This window comes from Phaenicophaeus curvirostris, chromosome 5 (genome assembly GCF_032191515.1).
Source record: "Phaenicophaeus curvirostris isolate KB17595 chromosome 5, BPBGC_Pcur_1.0, whole genome shotgun sequence".
Classification (NCBI taxonomy): Eukaryota; Metazoa; Chordata; class Aves; order Cuculiformes; family Cuculidae; genus Phaenicophaeus; species Phaenicophaeus curvirostris.
This window is the reverse complement of record NC_091396.1, coordinates 63,386,855-63,409,902: the sequence shown is the minus strand read 5'-3', so window position 1 is coordinate 63,409,902 and position 23,048 is coordinate 63,386,855. Positions and strand designations below refer to the sequence as shown.

General features: G+C 42.0%; 1 protein-coding gene across 1 annotated transcript in view; it reads right to left on the bottom strand.

The window, feature by feature from the left end:
- SYT16 (synaptotagmin 16) overlaps window positions 1-15,134 on the bottom strand; it is a 39,197-nt gene extending 24,063 nt beyond the window's left edge. The window contains exons 1-2 of the mRNA XM_069856938.1: window positions 15,051-15,134; window positions 14,178-14,804 (exon numbers count right to left, since the gene is read on the bottom strand). Coding sequence (XP_069713039.1) covers window positions 14,178-14,733 — 556 coding nt within the window. The 5' untranslated portion in view covers window positions 14,734-14,804; window positions 15,051-15,134. The remainder of the gene's footprint in view (window positions 1-14,177; window positions 14,805-15,050) is intronic.
- Window positions 15,135-23,048: the final 7,914 nt, after the last annotated feature.

The window sequence follows — 23,048 nt, the reverse complement described above, 5'->3', positions numbered from 1 at the left end:
ATGTCTCAGAAGGCTCTCTGGGTTTGAAGGAGTCCAGACATACACAAGACTAGTTTATAGGCATTTGTACAAAATGCCTATAAATGCAACAAAGGGTCTAATCTTAAGCTTAGTGAGGAATGGGGTGGAGTGCCAAACGTCTTGGTGATAGCAAGACTTAACATCTGCTTTCACTTAGCTTCTGAACAGCTATTTAACCAATATTAACATTACCTCTGAAAACAAAAGTAAGAGCCCATCTGCACCATGTTACACTCGGAGAAGACTTTGACAGAGAGCCATATCTTAAAATAATTGCTCTAATAAGAGGGTGCATCAAAATCAAGCAATTGTGTTTCAATATTAAACATTCTACAGAATGAAAAACAAAGGGCACTTTCACAGCTCTTCCATCCAATGAACTTCTCCAGATTTTAGAATGTGTTCAGGCCAATTTTCTAAGTAGCTACATTTTTAAATGCATTTCATCTCTGTTTGTATAAAAGAGTCATTACATTAGTCCATAGAAGATCATAAAATTCTTCCCCTCTGTGCAATAAATTTTTAGTTTCTTTCATTGCCTGACATTTGGCGTATGTGCTGGCAAATGATACAGCATAATTCATTCACCATTCACCTTGTGTTTGCAAAGCTGTTACAAAAGGAGATGTTCAACTTCTGCTAAAAGGCTTGCTAAAGAAGTGACTGAAGTGGCACGATCCAAAAAATAATTAGAATGAAGTCCTGCAGTCTTTGGCAAAACTGGCAATAAAATCCATGAAAGTCCCTGTGGATTAGGAGCCAGAGTTCAAAAGCCACATACAGTTAATGGAAAGATCTTAATGGACTTCAGCAGGGCTTGGATCCAGACTCCTCCCTCTAAGTATTTTAGAAATGAGCTACAGGTAACCAACAAGGAAACCAAGTTTCACAAGAGAGAAAGCAAGATTCAGGACTTGTTCTCCACAACCAAAGAATCTGTTCATATAGAGGCTACAGATCTTGGAATCTCCAATTTCTTTAATCTTATTTCATGCGAGCAGTACCTTTGCATTCAGATACCTCTGTACGGTACTCCTCGTGGCTGGAGAGCAAATGGCTGAGTTTGAGTCTACGCTCCATGCCTGCTGGTGTTGCTTTTTCACATACTTCTGACTGAAAATTTTGTGAGCATTACACAGACATCTCAAACTGCTTAATCACTTTGTCATCACTGCCTGAAGATGCTGTCTGTTCTTAACTCTGTAACTGTTTACTGGGAGAAGAAAAAGAACTCAGGGCTTAGACAATCTGCTGGCCTTGGCCAAAAAGCCAGATGACACAGCATGCTTCTAGCTCTTGGATGGACCTTCTGGGGAGAAAAAGGGGGATCAAGGGTTTACAGAGGAGTGAGGAGTGAACTTGAGTATAATCTACTTCTTCAGTCTCTGGAAAGCCTGTGAATGTCATATTGTATCAGCAACATTTACATACTATTAGATCTTGCCCAATTCTGCACATTACCCTAGCTTTTTTAAAAAAAAATGAGGATATTTAACAGAGAAGAACACAAAGTAAGACAAAACACGTATAGAGGACCACTCATAAAATCATTAGCATGTGCAAAGACAAAGCAGTATGCAAAGGACTTGAATACAGTCATACTTCCATTCCCCTTCGGCTCCAGCTGAAGCGGAGATGAAACTTCTTTTGCACAGAAAAAGCAACTCAGGCATACCCTGTTCTGGGTAATACTACGAACACATAAATACAGCACACGGCTAACAGGCATCACTGACTCCATCTGCCAGCAGCAGAGGAACTCGGGAGACGGATGTAAATCGTAACCTTTAAAAGTGAAGATACGCATTTGAGCATGTCCCTGTGAATGCCCTTCCCCTCCTGCTACCAACACATGCTTTGAATATGAGATGACTGCACCCTCATTAGTGCGTGAATATCTGCCAGATGGGGGAAGGAGGGCTAAATACATACTGTATATACTTGGCCTTGCTTTGTCAGGACAAAAACGGAGAGGCTTTTTGCTGATGTCCCTGTCATCAGCATCACGGAAGCACAACAGCAGGATGTTTTGACCCACTGGCATGCAGAGAAGGGAGTGCTGGGGATGACGGTGTGGATGCGCATGTTTGCATACACACATGTGAACAAGCCAGCTGTCAAGTGTGGTCGGTCCACTGCTTGCTCTTGAAGGTAAAGTATAAGATATGGTTGCTAAGACTCACTTTGATAATCACTACGGCAGATCTGAGCAGCTGAACAAATGAGTGTTGCAGACAAATAGGTGGAAAGCAGCTTTCCCAGTGACACCGCCTGGTTTGGGAAGGAAAACACCTTATTTCACCCCAAACCTCACTTAGAGCAATCGCACAACTCCAGGTGGGGAAACTGAATTCTGTTAGGTCTATTAAAAATCTCCTGTATAGACAGAATGACAATCACTGTCACTGCTCCATAAATTTACCTGCACAGAAGACAGCTCTCAACTCACCAGCAGAGAGGACAGAGTGAAGAAGCTGGCAGTACCAAAGCAAACTGCTCCCAGCAGAGGCTGGCTTCTTCCACACTGCCACACTGGTAGCTTTGACCCTCTAGTCTGTTTTGCCACAATTTGATGATAAGCCTGCTGTTCCTTCTAGAAAATTGCTCTCAATTAGAGGAAAAAGCTAAGTATTCCTATTCTGATGAAAAAAAAAGAAAGGGTTTAGACATTAGTTTATAGATGGTCAGTGACCATCGCCAGCTATCACAAAAATTGATTATTTTAACATAAGCTGTTAAAAATAAGTTTCTCTGAATTTTTTTTAAATAAAAAGTATTTCAAGCTGTAACAACCCTATGGCCTAAATATGCTATGATCCATTGAAACAATCAAACGCATAGAACTGAACATTCCTTTTCAGCCAACTGTATTATCAATTCACTACCCACCACTCATGCAACCTCTACAAAATTAATTTAAATGCTCAGCAGATGCTGATAAGTTCTATTGGTATGTGTATAACTTTTGGGCACTTAAGACAAAAATGAAAATTATTCTAGTTTAAACAAAACCCCACTTTTCACTCAAAGAGCTTGCAAATATCGTGAGTAAAATACCACCTTTAGCAATTAAGCCATATCTTTCACCAGTTTCTAAAACAACATTAACATTAAAATTCTGAGTCCATGGGCACAAGGCTGTATACTTAAATAAATGTGCTTTAACATAGTGTGCAATTCTGGTTATTACAAGAAATTTCTGCAAGGCCATGTGGACCACGCATTCCTGGACCACTCCTGTAAGGGCACTCCCTGGCGTGACCCACGCACAACTCTCTGCCAAACAGAGCAAGTCCTTTTCCTAGGACAGAAGGAAAAGGGCGAAGGGATGGAGAGGAGGAGTTTGGCCTGCTCTGATGTGTTATTGGCCGCTTTGACTTTAACTTTACAAATCCCCAAAGCATGACTGCATTGCTTGTTATGACACTGGATGCTATTTCTTACTAGCATTTGGAAGCATGCAGGCTAATTAAATGGTGGCACTGGGGAATCTGTAGCAAAGGCTTGATACGTTTGCTGCTGAATCTTTGCCTGAGCAGCAGACAGATCTGTGTCAACTTAATATCTCTGTATTAATAAAACTAACTTTACCCAGGGGAGAGAAAAACGTTTGCCATTCAAATACACAAGTGTCCTGATTAGGAAAGGACGAGGGGAAAACATTTTCTATATCACCATGGAAACTTAAATAAAGGACTCATAATTACAATCTAAATTCTGGAAAGATAATGAATACATCTTGAGATCTGCAGATGTTGTGAAGCATATACATATTTCTAGCAACTTCAACTCAATTACTTCTATGCAGCATCTGTTTTACAAATCAACTTCCCATCACTCACAAGGAGGAATGTGGGATTTATTTTTTTCTCCCTGGAGGAGACAGTGGGGGAGGAAGGAGGGTGACCTCTTTTTCTGGCAAGGTATTTCAAACTACCACTATTTATTTAGAAATTTCAAATACCCAATCAGTTACAGAGCTAGCTTACAGGCATCCAAATACGCTGAGCTAAAATGCATGAAATAAATAATTCAAGAATTCTCCACAGCATTACCAAGGATAAAGAATAACTTATCATTTGCTCAAAGCTTATCCAAGAAAAAAAATCACCGAATAAAATACACAGTGTAGGTGTAAAATATAGATGTACTGCATGCATCCTGTCTGCCTGCATGTTTAAAAAAAAACCAAACAAACAACAGTCATGTTGGCTGAACAAAGAAAAGTTTGCAAATGCCAAATTTCTGCTTTTCTATACGTTTAACATGCTGCCTTTGTGTGTCCACCTTCTTCCTAAAGATTTTGATTCTGCTTTGAGGAAGTCGGTGAGAGTTTCAATGGGAGCATCACCAAGGCCTGAAGGGAGCAGCTGTACTATACAAAAAAATTTATTTGATCATATAACCAAAGACAATATCAGTACATCTATGCATAATGCATATACTTGGATGATCCCAGGAGTGCTCTGTGATGTGGTTTTTGCTATTATAGAAGCAGTCACATAGGCCTGGCCTTAAAATTTTCATGATCAGGATGACATAGCAACGGCTCCTGCTCAGCAAAACGCAAGAACTGCATACAGAATGAAAAGGGGTTTTCTTTTGGAAAACTGGAAAGGTCTAATGCAGACACGGGATATGATAAAGCTTCTCATTGAAAAAAGGAGGACCATTTTGTAAAGGGAACATTTAGCAACACACATGGAGTTGGTACTACCAATTCCCATGCCACTAAAGCTCGGATTTGCAGTGTCTTCAATTTGGAATCATCTTCTCACTTTGTTTGTCTGTCTCTTCCCATTTGAACTGGGATTTCAAACAAAAGTACAAAGTAACTCAACTACCTGATTTGTAGGTTTCTCCTTGTGGCAGCCCATGTGGTTCTGTCCCTTTCTGGTAGGTACACCATCCAGGGAGCCAATTAGTAACCAGTGGTAAACATAAGGTCCACCTCTCTTTGCCCGAGTGCCAAGTAAGAGCATCCTGCTTTAGCAAGAAGTCAATCTCTACCTCTCCATCTGTCCTAACCCCATGACTAAATCGACTGGGAGCTCTCCAAGGCAAACATACTTGAGTGTTTGCATGTGATGCAGGAAGGCAGAATCACAACTCAGCAGCTTTCATACCAAGAGACATTTCTAACAGAAAAAGAATAAAAAGCAAACAAACAAAACAAGTCAGAAAGTAATCAGAAACAAGTCATTAGTTGGCTCTGACCATTGAGCACTTCCATAGTCCAACAATACAGCAGTCAGAGCAATAAACTCCAATTCTGCACACTGCTGTGCAAAGGAATAGGGAACTGCTCACAGCAAACAGCACGAAAATCAACATCTTTTCCTGTTGCTTTTTTCCTACTCTGAGATTTGGATTTCAAAAATAGGAACATGGGACTTGGCTTCAAACTGACTCTCACTTTGCTTTGCTAAGGTTCTTCCACAGCTAAAGGAAATGGCAGCCAAGAAGCAGGAGCACAGTCATCTCTTATTTTCCCAATCACCTACTTCACATTTTACATGTGGAGTAACCACGAGTCAGGCTTCGTTTACGCTAATTTTTATTAGCATGGGCCCAGGATTTGTGGGGAAGTGGAAGAAAAGAAGAGATTTCACACTGTAGGAGACACTGTTAAACCAGGAAAACACCTGGTGTGGATGCAGTTACAGCCACCCCTTTGCCAGCCCAGGTTAGGTTGCTTGAAAACATGCAGCTGTGACCTTCTGTCACCAGATGCTGTGTCTATGCTGGGGACACTGCAGGGCACAGGTGTAGCTCTGTGTGCTGGGGTGTGTGGGGCTGTAAATGCTTGTGGACTCAGAAACTAAATAAACTGGCAGAACTCTATGGCCATCGATTTAGAAAACACTGTCCTTTCTTTCCAACAAGAAAAGTAATAACTTTCTAACAAGAAAAGTAATAACTTTCGCTTCACAATCATTATTTTAACAACAGTTTTCCTGGTAGCTGTCACACCACAATGGGTTGAATTCCTCCAGGTTACCTAACAATCACCTCTTCTACTTGTTTGCTTTGAATACTCATTTCTCCTTCTAATGCAAGGGAGTCACTTCATAAGCTCTCTCTGCTACATTTAAGTGATTTTCTTTGAACTGGCATTACCTTCTTCCAGAAAATGGCCTTCCACTTAGCAGAAACCAAACTGGCCTAGGAAATGCCTGCGAAACCCCAGACATTGACTCTTGCTCCTCTTTAAAGCGTTTTTTTGCTACGTTATGCTCACAACCTGCTAGACCCAGGGTATACGCAGTAATTACACACCATTCATAGCACCCAATACCGTAACCATTAGCTTCACACCCACAAGTCTTTGTTTGCTGATTAACAGCGTGAAAACCAACTCCCTCGCAAAGATATTTGTTTGGGGTTACTACGGATAACAACTGCATTGCAACAAGGCAGATATTTATTTTCCCACTGATTTTCCTAATTGAAACTTTCTGTTTGCTACCAGAGGGTTGATTCACCACAACCCCCCTTTTCCACTGTTCTAACACCACCGTTTCCATAGCACTCCTGGGAAAATCACAGACTTCAGCAGCAGCAGTGGGTGAGGATGTGGTGCCACATGCATTCAAGACCAAAGCTGTCACCCAAAAGGAACAATCCTGTCCTCCTCCTCCTCTTCCCCTTGTTCCAGTTTTAGCAATCATGTGGCCAGCTCAACTGATTCAAAAGTAAAGGGGAGAGGCTGGTAACTCAGCTGAAGCAGTGAGCCAATCTGATTCACCACACTGTGGCAAGCTCATGAGGCCAGACATGGAAAGTAGCACAACCGCGTGATCGAGGAAGGACAATATATCTCAACCGCAGTTTTACATCACCTACTGACAATGCAAAACTGCACCCTCAGCGCCAATGACTTTATAGCTACACTATTTATGGCAATATGTCTAGACCCCAAAACTGACCCCGTGACACAGAGCTTCAGCAAACCTCAGTGCTCTCATTAATCCAGGGCTTTCTCTCCAGCAGCACCACGCTCATACGTTTTGCTGGAAAGCACTCCCACACAGATTATGCTGTTACATATAGACCATATGGGCTTGAATCTCTCTCAGCCTGAGAAGAGAAATGTCTCCAATCACCCAGCTTGTGTGGGCAAGCACTCATGCCCAGTGCTATGAGTCCCTCCAAGGGTGTTTCATCTCACATGGATACTGAGCTCTCTAGACAGGGGAGCACCCACCTGGACATCAGGAAACTTTTAGGTAGGGTGATGAAGCCACGAGAGCATCAGCTTTTCCTGTGGTTATTAGAAGGGATTTTCTACGGGTTTTGCTATGGACTGGTTTAAGATTCAACCTAAGTCATTCATGTTGGTCTACAAATAGATACAGATTGAGCCTCCCTAGCTCCATCTGGGGAAAATGCATGAAAATCACACAAAAAGCACCTGCAGATGTACAGCCCAACCACACCTTCCTCATTACCTGGAAGACTCACATAGCCCAACAATGCCATTCACTGTCCATAAAACTGCACATTTTTTCCTCCATGACTGTGATCTCCATCTTTTCTTTCATTGTGGTCTTTCCCCTTGGCTAGTAAAATTATTTCAGGAGTCTATGAAGTCACTCAAAGTGATGGCTGCTGCCAACAGGTCATCACAACAGCCAAAAATGAGCTGGGAACAAGGAAGTCATATCCATATCCCTATCTGGCATCTCATATAAGCTTACACTTGTGGGTTTTTTGTGCTGTTAAGCAATTCCAAAAGGGAAGGAGGAAACACAGATGGATTATCCACGCTTCCAAAAGTCCTAATGGTCATCCCCTTCTACAAGCACTTGCCTGCTATCTTGGACTGTCTAAAAATCAGTCCAGGCTAGCAGTAACTGCAAAACAAAACAAAAAAAAACAACAAAAGAGGACAAAAAGTACTACTGTTTGTGTCAGCACACAGAAATACTATGCTCCAGTTCTGCAGAGAGTGCTGCTAGTATGACTGCACGTAACCTCCACCACAACGCAATGAGATCATTCACACCTGCCTCGCCCATAGTAGGAGATGGAAGGTGAGGAGGCTGTTTCCAGGAGAAAGGCAGCACTTCCCAGATGCTGCCAAGATACTGCTTATTGGTAAATGAAGCCTCTTGAGTCCTAAACAACCTTCCCAGGGGAAGAAAGAGTTGCAACTGCCATATGGGGAGTAGGAAGAGGATACCACTTAGCAAAAATGGATCAGAGAATACATGCACAAACACGCACACTCACACACACAATTTGTTCTGTAACTGCACTGAATGGCAATATCCATCTCTTTTTCTCAATACATCTTATGTAACCCTCTAGATGCAAGAGCAGATGACAAGTAATCTTGAACAAGGCATCCTTCCTCACCATCCCTAGGGAGCTAGGCACAAGGAAGCGCTGCCCACCAGACAAGAAGCTTGGTGAAAACCCAAAACACTGATCCACTGTGGACTTAGAAAGATAATGTGACTAAAATCACCCAACAAGGATGAACAGCAATTGTGGAAGGTCTAAGACAGAGCCTGTAATGGTAGCACATTTTTAAACTTGTGGCTTTACCTACTCTTTGGCTTCATTCCCTCATCTGTAAAGCTCACATACCGTAATCCACTCTCTTTTCAGGGCTATTGCATATTTTCATCCCCACTTACTCTAGACATCATGGATGAAGATCCCTTATAATTTGAAGCTTTGAAAAGAACAAACTGCAAAGGAGTACTTTAAATATAAAAACGAACATGGTACCACCATCACAAAGACAAAAGTCTACATGCAAACATTTTCTGAGTGGTTCTGAATTTCCCAGAGAGAAAGCATTCAATGCAAACTCACGTCTGCACTTCATTTCATAAAGTCTCAGACTCGTACCACATTCTTCACAGACCAGATGCGTATCTCCAGTCACGTTAGCGCTCTCTCCCACTCGAGCAGCCAAAAGTATTTTCTATGAAGTGCTTTTGTCCACTGTCTGTCTTTGCTTTCCTTCACTCCGTCCTAGTGGTGCTGTTGATTAAGTGTAGCATCTTTAAATGTCCTACTTTGAGTACAGGCACTGATTTTATAGAGCTCCAATCTGGCTATGGCACTGGCTGGCTCCATAGCCAGACAGGTGATAAAATTTATCAGCACTTACAATCTTCACATGGTAACCAGCCATCTATCTATTTTAGTATCAGGTTCAAGCAGAAGTTTTATTTATCACACAAGCAACATCTTTTTCTTCAGGGTATATTTTGCTATACGGGTTTATAGAATGTAATGAAAACTCACTTCTTGCCTAGGAATTCCTTGTTGTATGAGGGGTCATTTACTGAGGTCAGGAGTGCTCATATAGAGCACAAAGAATAATTTCCTCTACTACAGCAATTACTGGCAAAAATCAATGACCCCTGTTAAGCTGGAGGCCAAGGTAAGTAAATGCAATAGTGCTTTCTAGTTTTAAAAAACCCTCAGAGTCTCAGAGGCGTGCTTCCCCTCATACACGTATCGAGGATAACTATCTAGCCATCTAGACAAGATTCCTATTAGGACGACAAACTTCCTGGTATTACAAGGTCAAAGAAATTATTTTAGTGCAACTGAAAGGCAATCTTTAGCTAGCACTGAGATTGTCTAAGCGGTAGAAAAAAATGTCCAAAGACTTCATGCAGTTTAAGTGTAGTGCTCACCTATAAATTACACCAGTGTTACAAACGCTTTATCAGACAGCTCATGAGACTCTCAATCACAAAACTTGTGCTGCAAAAATAGTTCACCTTTCATTCAGGAGACTCTGATCTGTCAGTGTGTCTGTCCCCGTGTCTTTCCAGAGCAATGTCTGCTGAAACTGCTAACTTCATCCTCACTGTGACTTTTTGTTTGCAAAACAAACATGGGCCCTGAGGAAGAAGTGGGTGAAAGCCATTGCATTCATAGAACGGTTTGGATTGGAAAGGACCTTAAAGCCTGCCCAGTTCCAACTCACTGCCAAGGGCAGGGACACCTCCCACTGGATCAGGTTGCTCAAAGCCTCATCCAGCCTGGCCTTGAACTCCTCCACGGATGGGGCAGCCACAACTTCTCTGGGAAATTCATGGCACAATTATTGCTGCTCTTCACCTCATTCATTATTATTATTTTTATTCTATAGCTTCAGGTAAGGAAGCAGATGGACTGGCCAGCTCTACCCCTCAGCTTGCAGTGCATTACTTTTACAAGTGGCTTATTGCTCCACTGCTTCTTTTTAATCCTTAAGCCAAATGTGCAGAGCTGGATTTGGCAGCCACACTCTTGTCAGCCACCCCTAGTCAGCTGATCAGCAGTATTGTAGCTGCAGGAGGATGTAAAGGCTGCCCTCTCCCCCTCCTGCAACAAGAGAGTTTCTCTATCAGAAATGCTGAGGTTAGGCAAGGAAGGAGAGTCTCAAGGAAGCAGCAAGAACAAGTTCAGCTGTATTTGGAAAAATTATAACTACGTGATGTGCAAATGTTGGCAGGGATCTGCATGTGTGGAAGGGTCTCTGCCTTCCCATCATTAACCTCTTAAACCAAACACCTGGCACTGCAATATTTCCTGCTGAGCCACCTCCTCAGATTTAAACTGTGGATCAAAAGTATGGAAAGCAAAAAATTTTTACCTGTCTTTTTTTTGAAACCTTGGCTTAACATTACTAGCACCATTTTGGTACAGACCAGGACTCAGCAGCAGCCAAACCTGCACCCTTCTGATTAACATGCTTCACAGTATCCAACAGATATTTGACTCAAGAACCCAAGAATTTCATTGCTCAAATACTTTATTGCATCTCTAAGCCTAAAAATGGTTTTGAATAATGTGTGAGCTGCTTTGGGGCCTCAGAAAAGCTACTCTGGGAGCTAGAAAACATTTCCTAGGAGGCAAAAATGAGATCAAAAACATATTTGATAAAAAGGAGAAGGGGTAATGATGGTTTTTAGCAGCAATTTTATTTTATTTCTTCTCAGAAGCATGTTCTAAGTTTAAGAGACGGAAACAACTATTGGATATTGTTCTGCATCTTTTTTAAAATAAAATTGTTCTTATCTAGAGTTGGTGATTTCCACCTGCCCAGACCAATAAACTATATATTGGAATGACCTTGTAACGGATTTCTGTGGCTCTTTAATCACCAGTAGCTGCTAAATGAAGCATATCTATTTTCTGTTACATTACTATTGGCAACCAGGTCTCCAGTAAGTGCCCAGAAATATTTCCATGGCAACAAAAAGCATTCAGTATTGCTACTGTTTTGTGCCAATTTAGCTTTAAAATATTCTATTGTGGAGAGAAATATGGTACATTAAGTGAAATAAAGTCAAGATGCAATGTTCTGAAAAGAATATAAGGATAAACAGGAAACGTGTTTTGCAGAAATGGGGAAAAAATGCCACATGGAAGGAAAAAAGTTCAAAGCTAATATTGATGCTACTGAATGCCTTGCTGAATGTCAGCAAGTCCATATGCTCGCTTACATTGTCACTTAGGGTTAGGTAACAAAGCTAGCAGAAATAAAGATACCTCAAATATCTTTTCTTGATCATTTTAATCCATGATTGAAATTTTAAGTTGCCAGGTTATTAAAGCCTCTCTGCGTGTGCAGGTTACCATCAGAAGAGTTCATACTCTTGATGTTAGAGAATTAATCTAAAGGAAAAAGAGGAAATAAAGAGTTGAAAAGGGAAATACAAAGAGCATGTATGCATTTTGGAAGTGAAGGGTCGCTTAGAAGAGTAAAACGAGTTCTTCCACATCAAAGATCCTGTGGAAGACATTTTCAAATCACAGTTCAGCACTTTCTCTCCTATTATACAACCTACATATTTCTGAGAAAAAAGACATCCGCTCCCAGCCCTCCAACTCTCAAACAGCCAACTTCACGACTATGAAGTCTTGAGACCATTGGATGGCCTTTTGTGTGGTGCATCACAGAGATAAAAAGATAAAAGTCTATTTGAGAGCACTTGGAGTGACATTCCCTCTGGTGTAAAAAGCTATGCAATGCCCTCTAAAGTGCTTTGTGTGGAAGTAGAGCTCTAGGCAGTGACGATGTAGGTGCTGAGCAGCTCTGTAAGGCCAGCCTTCCAGTTCACAACAGCTCCAGACAGCTTATTGAGAAGGAAAGCAAATAAATATTAAGAGGGTCCAACAAGAATTTGATCAGTACCTGCTCTCAGCTGGGAAAGAGGTTCAGAGCGAACCTTTTCTTTAGCTGCAGTGATGGGTTAATTTGGCATCTGACTGTCACTCTACGTGCCTCTCACTAGGAAAATTCATCTGGTCCTAAGGACCCACTTTCTCAGATGTCCCTGAAGACAAGACTGCAGGTGACAAACTGCTCTGACAGTGACAGCAGCCCATTCCTAGCCCCCAATTCCCTGAGAACTCACCACCTTTTCTCCCATTCACTGTGAGACAGCATGTAGTTCAGAGACACGACAAAGATCTAGAAGCCACCATTGGAATAATGAATTTGCGATGTGTTGCTCCCCAGCCTACTCTGAGGACCTCCAGGATTTTCCATTAATTCCTTTAACAGCTCTTCTTGGTGGTACAGGCTCTACAGGAGAAAAGGCTCTGCCCTGGATAGCACTTGTTCAGGGGGAACCATGGCCCCAGCACCCACTGGAAGAACACAACATGCCCTGCTCCATGGCACCTGTACGCACACCGGACACATAACCCAAATACACACAGTAAATCCATCCTTGCAGCATTAACTTTGTACCTATGAACAAACAGCATGGGCAGGATATTGCACGGGCAGCATATAGGGGTACTGAAAGGCAGGAGATCTGTATGGGTTTGAGGGTGCACTCCAAGAGACAGAGTCCTGGGGTAGTTAACCTGGTTCTGGCCATCGTTCATTTGGAATATGAAACAAGCAGTTCCAGCCTGAGAGACAGAACAGCTAGACCAAAAGCACTTTTTAATTATTTACTGCCTGGCCATAACAGTGTGAGGAATAGTAATAAAGAAAAGAGCTAAATTTAGCATTCGTTAAAGAACACCGACAAGGTTTATACCCTCTCAGTCTGATATTCCTATTAAACAGGAAAACAAATGGGCTGATCTTCCGCAGTCTACACAGAAAAGGCTAAATATGTAAGACTTCCCCAGAAGCCAAGAGTGACGAAACGCTCTTGGTCATGACAAAACAAACATTTTTAAGAGCATCTACTGCCTGTTTCAAAACAAGGCGTTTAGATATTTGAAGGCAAAGTCCAAAGACCTTCAATGCATCTCAAGTTCAACTCCCTGATGTAGACCCATGCACACAAGTCTTTTATCCCTGTTCCTAGGATGTTCATGAAAAGCAGCTTTAACCCAGCAAGACCCAAGGGTGGTGTCAGCAGGACTGCAGCTTTCCTGCTTGTGGCTGTGACATACATCTCCATCAGTTCTCTGCGACCCAGGGAACCTTCAGCCACATTTACAGTGATATTTATTGAGTACACATCACATGGCTGAAATCCAATTCTGAACACAATTGCCTGAAAAGCTGTTCATGTCACTTAATGATTAGAAGTCATAGTTAGGCCTATTTAAAACTGAAAATATCAAATTCAGTTTTCATTCCCATAATCTCCTGCCTGCTGTCCTCTTCAGTCTTATTTGAAAATTCTGTGGGGGTGGTGGGAGGGGAGGAAAGCGATTCGGGAGCCTTTAATCCATAAAATCATGAGATATGGCTGGCTTTTTAGTACAGCATTTCACAGCACATGGCACAGTAACATCTTGAGATTCCTGGCACAAAGAAAGAAGGTTTAAGATTATATATATCTTTAATAGCAATGACGCAAAGGCAGATGGTTCTCAAAGCAAAGGCTTAAGGCTAAACACTCCCTTTGAAGGGTCGTGCTACCAGAAACAAACCATCGGGAGAACAAAATACTTCTTGCTACAGCAACAGGGCCTGATTGCCTTCTAATACACAGCATTTCACCCCAGAGATCTCCACTTATTTTAATGACAATAGTGTCATGAAATAGAAGAACTGGAAATAGAAGAGGAAAGGTTAGATTTTTCTTTAGGATTTGGGAAGGTTTATTTTAGCTGTGGGGGAAAAAAAGAGACAACACAGAACATAATGAACAGATTAGCAACTATATCAAATCAACACCAGGAAAGTCGGGATAATACTGTCAGGGTGCATGCTAGATGCTTACCTGCAAAATTTGCCTTGTCGTTATTACTTTTTAAGGAGCCACCCAAGTTGAGATTGTGCTCATGACCTCCCATTCTCCTAGAGGGCTCACCTTCTTCCTCAGCAATGGGAGGAAGCCGATCAAGTGGCTGGAAATCTTCATTCGTCCAGTAGGAACCACTGGCTGTCAAAGACCTGGTGCTTTCAACACACTGCTCTGATAAGCTGTCAGTGTTTTTAACTCGTTTCTGTCTCTGTGGACGTATGTCAGAACCATGAGGGACATTTTGTGGAGCAATATCAAGACCTTCAATGTGACCATCTTCTCTAGGATATAAGTATTCCTCATCCCAGAGGTCCAGGTGTCGCTCACCATCTGATTCCTCAGAATAATCCTCATAAGTTCCTCCATTATTCTCCAAGTCTTGGTTTCTCTCTTCTTCTGATTTACGACCCACTCCACTCAAACTCAGCAGAGAAGCAGATATAGAGTCTCCTGCTTGTTGGATAGCTTCATATATTTGAGACATCCAAGAAGACAGTGGCTGAAGGAAGTTCTGAGCAGCCTCAGAAGCCATGTTTAACACTATGCCAGTATCCGATGATCAGTTGTTCAGCTTTGCCAGCATGTCACTTATAATTCAGGGAGCTACAGAATAAGCACCATGAGAGATTACTGTAAATTGCTTGTCCATCAACACCTGTTGTCAGAATATCTAAGATGTCTAGAACTGAGAGGAGAAATGGAAAAAGCGCTTCTATTCATCAAGAATACCACTAGAAATCCGGAAATGATGGACAAATTACACATATTCCTCCAGAGATCTGGAAAGCTTTCATTCAAATGCTAAACGTCATATAAAGATACAAACTTAGAACACGAGAACAGAAGTACCTTTTCTGAAGCACTCACATCCTGGTTACAGCTGTCAACAGACCTGGCAAAAAAAGTACAAAACAATCTGCAGTCAAAAATCTCAAATAATCTCCGAACCTTTACTTCCACGACATCCTTAGCATGAGCATCTCCAGATGTGAAAACAAAGGTGGAGAATCTGGGAAGATATATGTTTTGATTTATTAAAGTGACAGGCCTAATGTTTGTAGAACCATCCCACAGCAGACATCTCAAACGCTTTGCTTCAGAAGTGCTCCCCTCTCTGCTCACAGTAACACAACCCAGAGCCATTTTATCCTCCTCAGAAATGAACAAAACCCACAGGAGGTAGAATATTATAGGTATGAAATTACTGGGAAGAGAAGCAAGTTAACAAAACCATTGGTATCAGGTTGATATGACATGTTTTGACAAAACTTATCTATATCATAAATAAAAACATAACTTGCAGAAAGTTAAGATGTCTTTTTGCCCAATATACATCTTCCCACATTATCACAAGACAGATATTCTTTTAGGAATGCTGAGAAGAAGGAGAAACCTACAAGTAGGATGATGAGTTCAGGAAGAAAGAATTAAATAGTTGCACATTTTAAGATAAAAGACAACTAAAAAGAAGCAAAAAGAAGCTTTGAAACTTTATACCAGTGTCTTGTTGAATTTAGAGGTCTAGCAGCAATCAAACAAAGGGTAAATACAGTATAAGTGGCAAGAAAACAGGCTCAGCAGCAGCGTGCATTACCTTCTGAAATGGTCTCCAGAGAAATATAGTGGGAATACCAATGTGCTGGGATTTCTGTTCGAAATGGAGCACAGACTAAGGAGATTCCACCTTGCTTGGTGAGCAGGTTTTTCACTGATGAGATCAGTGATTAAGAGGTCTTTACCATTTGAAACACCTGTGCTGAACAATTTTGTTCAGCGGTGTTGACTTGCACTGCAGACCCTTCCAACAAGTTTATTATTGGCTTCAGCACTTACTATGAATCACAGAATCAACAAGGGCAGTAAATGAATGTAGGTTACTAAAGCCATTCTAAAAGCTGAGGGTTGTTATGAGCTCTCCAGGCTCGGGGCACACACTGGTTCCAGCATCTGCCTGTCAACTGCTGGCCCCTGGCTCAGCCCCTGGAACCCAGGTAACACTCCTGCCATGCATTAAATCTTTGGCAAAGAACATGTGGCATAACCTCCCAGATCAGCTATTCCCCCTTCATCAACTCTCCTCTTACCGACCCTGTCCTTGGCAAAGCCTCACTGCTTTGTGCAACTTATTTCTTATAGACCTGAAGTGATTACACACTCTTAGCAACACATTTTCAGCATAATGCCGATTTGCTACTGGTAAGTCAGCTGAGAAGTCCCTGGGAGGAGATGGTACTTGTAACAGTGAGATTCTCCCAGACATGGGAAGAGACAAATTTGGGTGGGTGAGTACTAGATACATTTTTAACCTGTTATTTATTTACAGGCAACAGCAAATTAACCTCTGCTTTCTGATTAAAGCAGAGCTTCATAACGCTCTGTCTCCATCTCAGCAGTAAGATACATAACAGCAGTAGCCCCTGGTGGGATGCAAGCATCCAGGAGTGATAGCTAACCAACGCAGATAAGACATACGGGTGCTAAAACGAAGCGCTGATCAGTTCTAAAAAAATCAACAGGACATAAAGTCATTATATTTGCATATCATAGAATAACCAGGTTGGAAGAGACCCACCGGATCATCGAGTCCAACCATTCCTATCAAACACTAAACCATGCCCCTTAGCACCTCATCCACCCGTGCCTTAAACACCTCCAGGGAAGGTGAATCAACCACCTCATTAGTTCCTCTTGTTATTAGATTTCAGAGCTAACGCCTAATTTGTCCAACAGAGCCATCCCACTTCTCCTGGCCACCACGTCTAAACGTGCTACAGCTCAGGCAAGCACTGCAGTCCTGCACAAGAGCCTCTGAATAACAGAGGCTGGTATCACAACCAGAAAGATGGAGAGAGTTTTTCAAGGTGAGATTTTACTTCAGTCGCAGAATTAAGGCAACGATCTACAGTCACATGTAGGGCTTGGATGTGGTCACCCAGTCACCCAAAGAGGCGGATAAGTCTTGAACACGCATCTTTCATACAACAAACAGTTGCCCTCATCACCTTGCTATGATGGGCTGGGAGGAAGAGAACACATACACACATGTATGCACACATCCACACTTCTACTCAAGGCACAGAAATTTGTCTGGATTGAAGCCAGAGAACCCCAACAAATGGTTTTATTTCACTTTGTAGGCAACAGATAGACACTAAAGCATATTTCTCCTGAAAAATCCGAACCCGTATGAGGTAACACCTGCAACACACCTGTACAACTTGCAGTCCAGTGCTTATGTAATCCCTACAGGAAAAAGCAATGCAATTTCCAGAGTGCCTGACTCTGTTTAGCCTTTGCTTGACTTTTCCTCCCATCATCCTTTCCCTCTTACTAAAGACTCCACAGTCAGTGATACGCTGAACAACTGGAGTTCAACTGAATTATAAATCGCTTATTTTTGGTCTTGCAGCAGATGGATAAAATGTGTAATAAGCTGCAGACAAGTTTGGGCGGGTAACGTTTTTACAAACTCAACAGAGGATCAAAGGGGGCTGAGCTCTGTTACAGGCTTGCTGTTTCCCAGGAGCTCTCTCCCTTAATTAGCAGGCACTGCTTTAACCGGGTGTTTATGATATATTTCACAACATGGCCTTTTCAACATAATGGATTTTTACTTTTGAATTCTCTAACAATTTTGACTTGCATTAGAAAAAAAAAATAAAAGCACTGAGAAGAGCATTTAAAATGTGTGGGAAAGAAAAATCCATTTCTTTTCAAAGCATTCATCAAAAAGAGAGAGGAAAAAAACAGTTTAGCAAATTCACTTCAAGTTCCATCTTCTATAACTAAAGACATGAATTTTCATACTGAATTGTCTGCTTAACTTAAAAAGTTGGGGGTTTTTTTATCTTGGAAAATCAGATAGCTGAAAGGATCAATGTTAAGCCTCTCACAGAAGCCATCATAACCTTTACTACAATCTATATTCCCTTGTCTTGATAGGATCTTTATTCCTGAATAACGTTTCCATTGAGAGGTGCAATTACTGTATAGCTAAAAAAAGATGACTATTAGAATTTCAAACACTGCCACAATGCAGAGGTTTGTAATATTAGCAAAATGTCTTTCAATGTTCTTGATATGCAGGCTCCTAAAAATTTGCCATCAGATGTGCATCTTAAAATGATTTCCTGTTCAGATTGTTGCAGAGTGTAGGGAGAAACTTCCTTTTCTTAAGTCGCTCATAGTGTGGCCCTTGCGAAACTTTTTTACCAAACTCCTTATAGGGAGGCTCATAGACCACAGGTTGGAAATAGGGTTTCAGCCTGTAATAACTGAACTATTTTCAAGTGAGTGCATATTTTTTAAACACTAGATAGGGAAGAAATCCAGACCCTCACCTCTCCGCCTGGGAATGTACTGTCCTATGCTTAGAAAAGAGAAGAGGAGGTCCCAGCTTGCAAAGATCCAAAGAAATCTTTGTCACATCACCATTTTAGAAAGATGCACTTATTTTGTCACTGCCAAGAAAACTGTACCAAAACCCTTTTTTTTAGCAGTATAAGCAAGTAGCTGAATCCATCTGCCACAACTGAAACTCTGAACATTCTGCTGGGTCATTGCTTTAGACAGCCAAACTACATGTACCTAGAGGAACGATTCCTGCCTTCCCCACCACTTAGAAATTTTAATTATGCCATTGATGATGTTTTACCTTTGCTTCCTGATCTTCGGAGAGCATCAGCACCTTATGCCGATCTGGAATGCCACAGAACATATCCAAGGACAGGAGCTTTATTTGTGTGGACCCCTAGGACAAGCAGACCCACCATGAAGCCTTGCTCCAAACTTAGGAAGGAAGACTTAAAACAAGGTGTGAATCTAAGCCAACACCCACAACACCAGTGACTGTGCAAAAGGCCATTTTCTTCATGACAGGAGAAAATAAGAAAGGCTTGGAGGGGTAAGATGATTTAGTAACTCATTTTAAGCTATTGATCCTCCTTTATCAATGGAGCCCAATTAGTACATGTGAAATGGCAAAAAGGAGATGAGAAATGTACTCTGAGCAGAGCAGCAGCAGCACTGGGCCAAGAAATCCTCTGTCCTAGTTCTGTGAACAATCTGGACTCTTCGTTCCTACTGCAGTAGCCATAATCATATTTAACAAGATGCTAGCAAAGCCTTTCCATCCTCACAGTGAAAGATAATCAAACATTGCCATGATGAAACTGTATTTCCAGTTAAAACTGTCACAGTGCCAAAATCAGTCTGTGCTCTTGAAGATGTTCAGTTGATTGGAGCCTCTTGTGGAATTGTTACAAGAAAGGTTCACAGACAGTGCCTGAGGTTCACATCAGCTGTGAGTGTCACTGCTGACCAAGTATCCCTAAGATAAAACAAAACAGAAATACAGAACATCTTTGTACCCTTTCTGGTCTATGTGCTATAAAAATGCTATTTATGTAGCTGAATTTCACATTAAAAAAAGAAGATAGAGGCACTTTCTAAGTGATTATATGCTCCGTAGTAATAGTTTTCAGCTGGTAATTCAGGAACTCCAGGGCATTCAAGGAAGATCTAATGGTTTATGTCAATAAATTGCGCACATCTCATTGGAAACATTCACGGCTTACAAATCAACAAGGCAATAAACCTACTTCTGCAACGCATTGGTTCTGCAGGCCCCAAAAGGGTGAAGTGAAAACAATGATGAGATCAGATAGACAGCAACACACTCTGCTGCATGGGGTTTAGCCTACGCAGAGGAAGCCTGCAGACTTATTCCTCACTTCCAAATCATCTCATGTTTTTGCAGGCAGCTCACTAGTAGTGAAGCTGTGCCAAATCAGTTGTAAAAATTGATACCCAAATGACAGAAGTGGTTTAGATCATGATATTCAGCACCATGGTGTCTCTTCTTTTCTTCCCATTCCTTTGTTGTATGCTCTCATTTTGTGAAAAATCATGGCAACAATTACTAATCCTCACAGTTTCAGTGGCAAAGGGAGAAGAGGAAAAGGGCAGAAGAAAAAAAGGAATTATGCAAATATGATATTAAGCAAATATGATATTATGATATGATTTTTCAGGATGGAGAAAATGGAAACACCCTCTTTGACCATAATATTTGGCTTGGATATACCGGACAGCCAGATCCTGCCTCAGCTCTGGTGTTAAGTCCAGATTCACGTCCCCCAAATCAAAATAAGGTCCTTTGCATTGAAAGTGCCACAGGCACAAAAACCTAACAGTTCTATGCCAAGTGGCAGTAGAGAAAGCAGCAATGAATAATTATTTATACTTCTCAAACTGTAGGTTATAAAAAGGGTATGAAGAAAGTCACAGACCACTGGAGTATTAGAAGAGTGGTATTAGTAGTGGCAACTGTGCACTTTCAAGGTAAAGGAGTGAAAAACATCTGTGATTACTGGATTAGAGGAATGGAGAAGAAACCCGCAGTTGAAATTACAGCGTATTCTGTAATTGAGCTGCTGTCATTCATCAGCTTGCATGAAGACAGAAGAGCCAAAAGGAAATCACAAGTTCAAAAGGCTGAAGAAACACTGATGTACACCACCACTCAAGCCCACCCACCCGTGCTGTCAAGCTGCTGGGTACAGCAGACCAAATAGACCGTCTCCACCCCGCCTGCAATCATGCCAGCCAGTCTGCAGTAACTGAAGAATCCAGGGTCAATCAGAGCAATTACTTGCATAGAAATTAGCAGTGGGAGAGCGCGTCTAGCTGTTAAACACAATGAAGATATTTTAGAAATGTTCTGAGGAGTCGCTCAGTTACTGTTACTCCTTCTTCCCTTCCCTCACACACACTCCATCATTAGAGAGCCTGTGGAAATTGCTGTATGGACCAGCATCGAGAAGTGCACAGTGCTGTTCAGGAACCACAGCCCTGAGTGGCAAATGCAGTGGATGATTATGCATGCCTGGTTATCCATCTTTGTGTGTGCATATGGCTAAATCCTTAGTTCCGATTTCCTCTCACTTCTGCTAAGCCAACCAGCAGTCCAGCCAAACCTGCTAGGAGGATGAGGGGTCACTAGAGAAAAACAGAACTAATTTTCAATTATTTAAAAGAATTGAGAGGCATAGATCTGAGCAGGCAGCTGTGCCTACCAGTTTAGGAATAGCTACCTCAGCTACTCTCATCTTCCACTTAATTTAGCCTTGATGCAAACCTGGGGCAGGCATCAATGGCAACAGTCACACTGTTTCATGTCCAGCCACTCCTCCTGCAAGCCTCTATAGAAGCAACTGAAAGGAAGAGGAATTTGGAAGATTAGCTTCATTGAAGCACTGAGAAAATTCCCTTTCAAGAGCTCCTCTCCTTCATGCCACTGGCTGGCCAAGGAACCCAACACTGGCTGAGCTACATACCTCAACTAGGTGACATGAATAACCCAGACTCATTTTCAGTCTGCGTCTTGCTGAGGAGAATGGGGCTACTGGGTACTCAGCATCAGGGTTACGAAGACCAGACACAATTGTATTTCTTTGGAGAAGGATATTCCTGGGCTTTCCATGACTTACCACGCTGTTGGAGGAAGCCAGTCTCGGCACGCGCCAGACTGGTCCTGTCACACTCACCCACACTACTTGTTTCTAAACATGAAGCTAAGCCTCTGCCAGCATATGACAGTCCCACACGCTGCACTTGATGGGTCCCCAGTGCCTGGCCGGGTACTGATAAAGCAAGGTCAACAACCAGGCAGTGCTACTAATGTTCCTGCCTTTTTTGAGTGTTATAGGTGTTGATGCTTTCCTTAAAGCCTCAACTACAGGAGATGAGTGGTTTATATAAGAACTGCATCTCAGTTTATTTATTTTAAGTGTGCTGCTAGCCCCAGAGGCTACAGCAGTTGGCTGTACGAAACATCTTGAAAACATGAACAGAAAGTACTCTTATGGCTGATAAGACAGAAGGGGAAAATGGAAAAGAAGTTTCTTCAAACATCAGGATGTTTAAGCTGATTTCACAGATCAGAAGTACATGCTTAACATCACAAGTGTTCAAGGCAAGGCAAAACAGGAATATTCTTGTATAAAGCACAATTTCTTTCCCCATCACAGGTCACATCATTATAAAAAGATTACAGTATAGAACAAAGAGGGTCCTTTTCTTTATTAGTCACAGTACTGAAGCACATGGTTAGATGCAGCTCTTTACACAAGGGTTTGTCCAGCACTGTCACATGTTTCTGCAAAGTTCATCTCACCCATGAACTTTTGAAGCAAAGGGCTCAGCAGCACTATAAATGCTGCACATAAGAACACCATCATCACCTCCTGGTCCTGAAATTCACTCTACAGGAAGGGACACCAAACAATCACAGCATCAAAAGGTCTCACACGAGACCCCACTGACATCTGTCAGGCCTCCGTTCTAGAGAAGGTTCTCCTCCTTGTGTGGCGACATGGTCCAAGGGGAAATTTCAGACACACACACACTCCCCAACCACCTGAAAGATCACCAATACTGTTAGAAACCACTCCAGCTAACATTAAGGCTAAAGGTGTTTAATCTTTCCCTTACTAAGGAATTCTGCACATGGCCTACATCAAAGCTCTTACATCGCTCCAGTCAGTTCAGGACTCTTTCATGTCACCACCACTTCCTTCTGCACATTCTTGGGCACAGCCAAGCAAGCTTGACGTGTTAAGTCTGTGCTACCCTCCTACCAGTTATGTGTTTACCAGCTTGTCTACTAGGCTTTGCAGCCTGCTCTGAGCTCTCCCTTGCCATGCCAAATCCATCACAAATACAGTCTGATTGCCCTGACAAGCTCCAGCCTGTACAGTGAATGGACTCCTGCAGCTCAGTGAGAGGCAGGAAGGGGCAGCACATCCTTACTCAAGAAGTGGGCTTATCACTAAGGTCAATGAAACA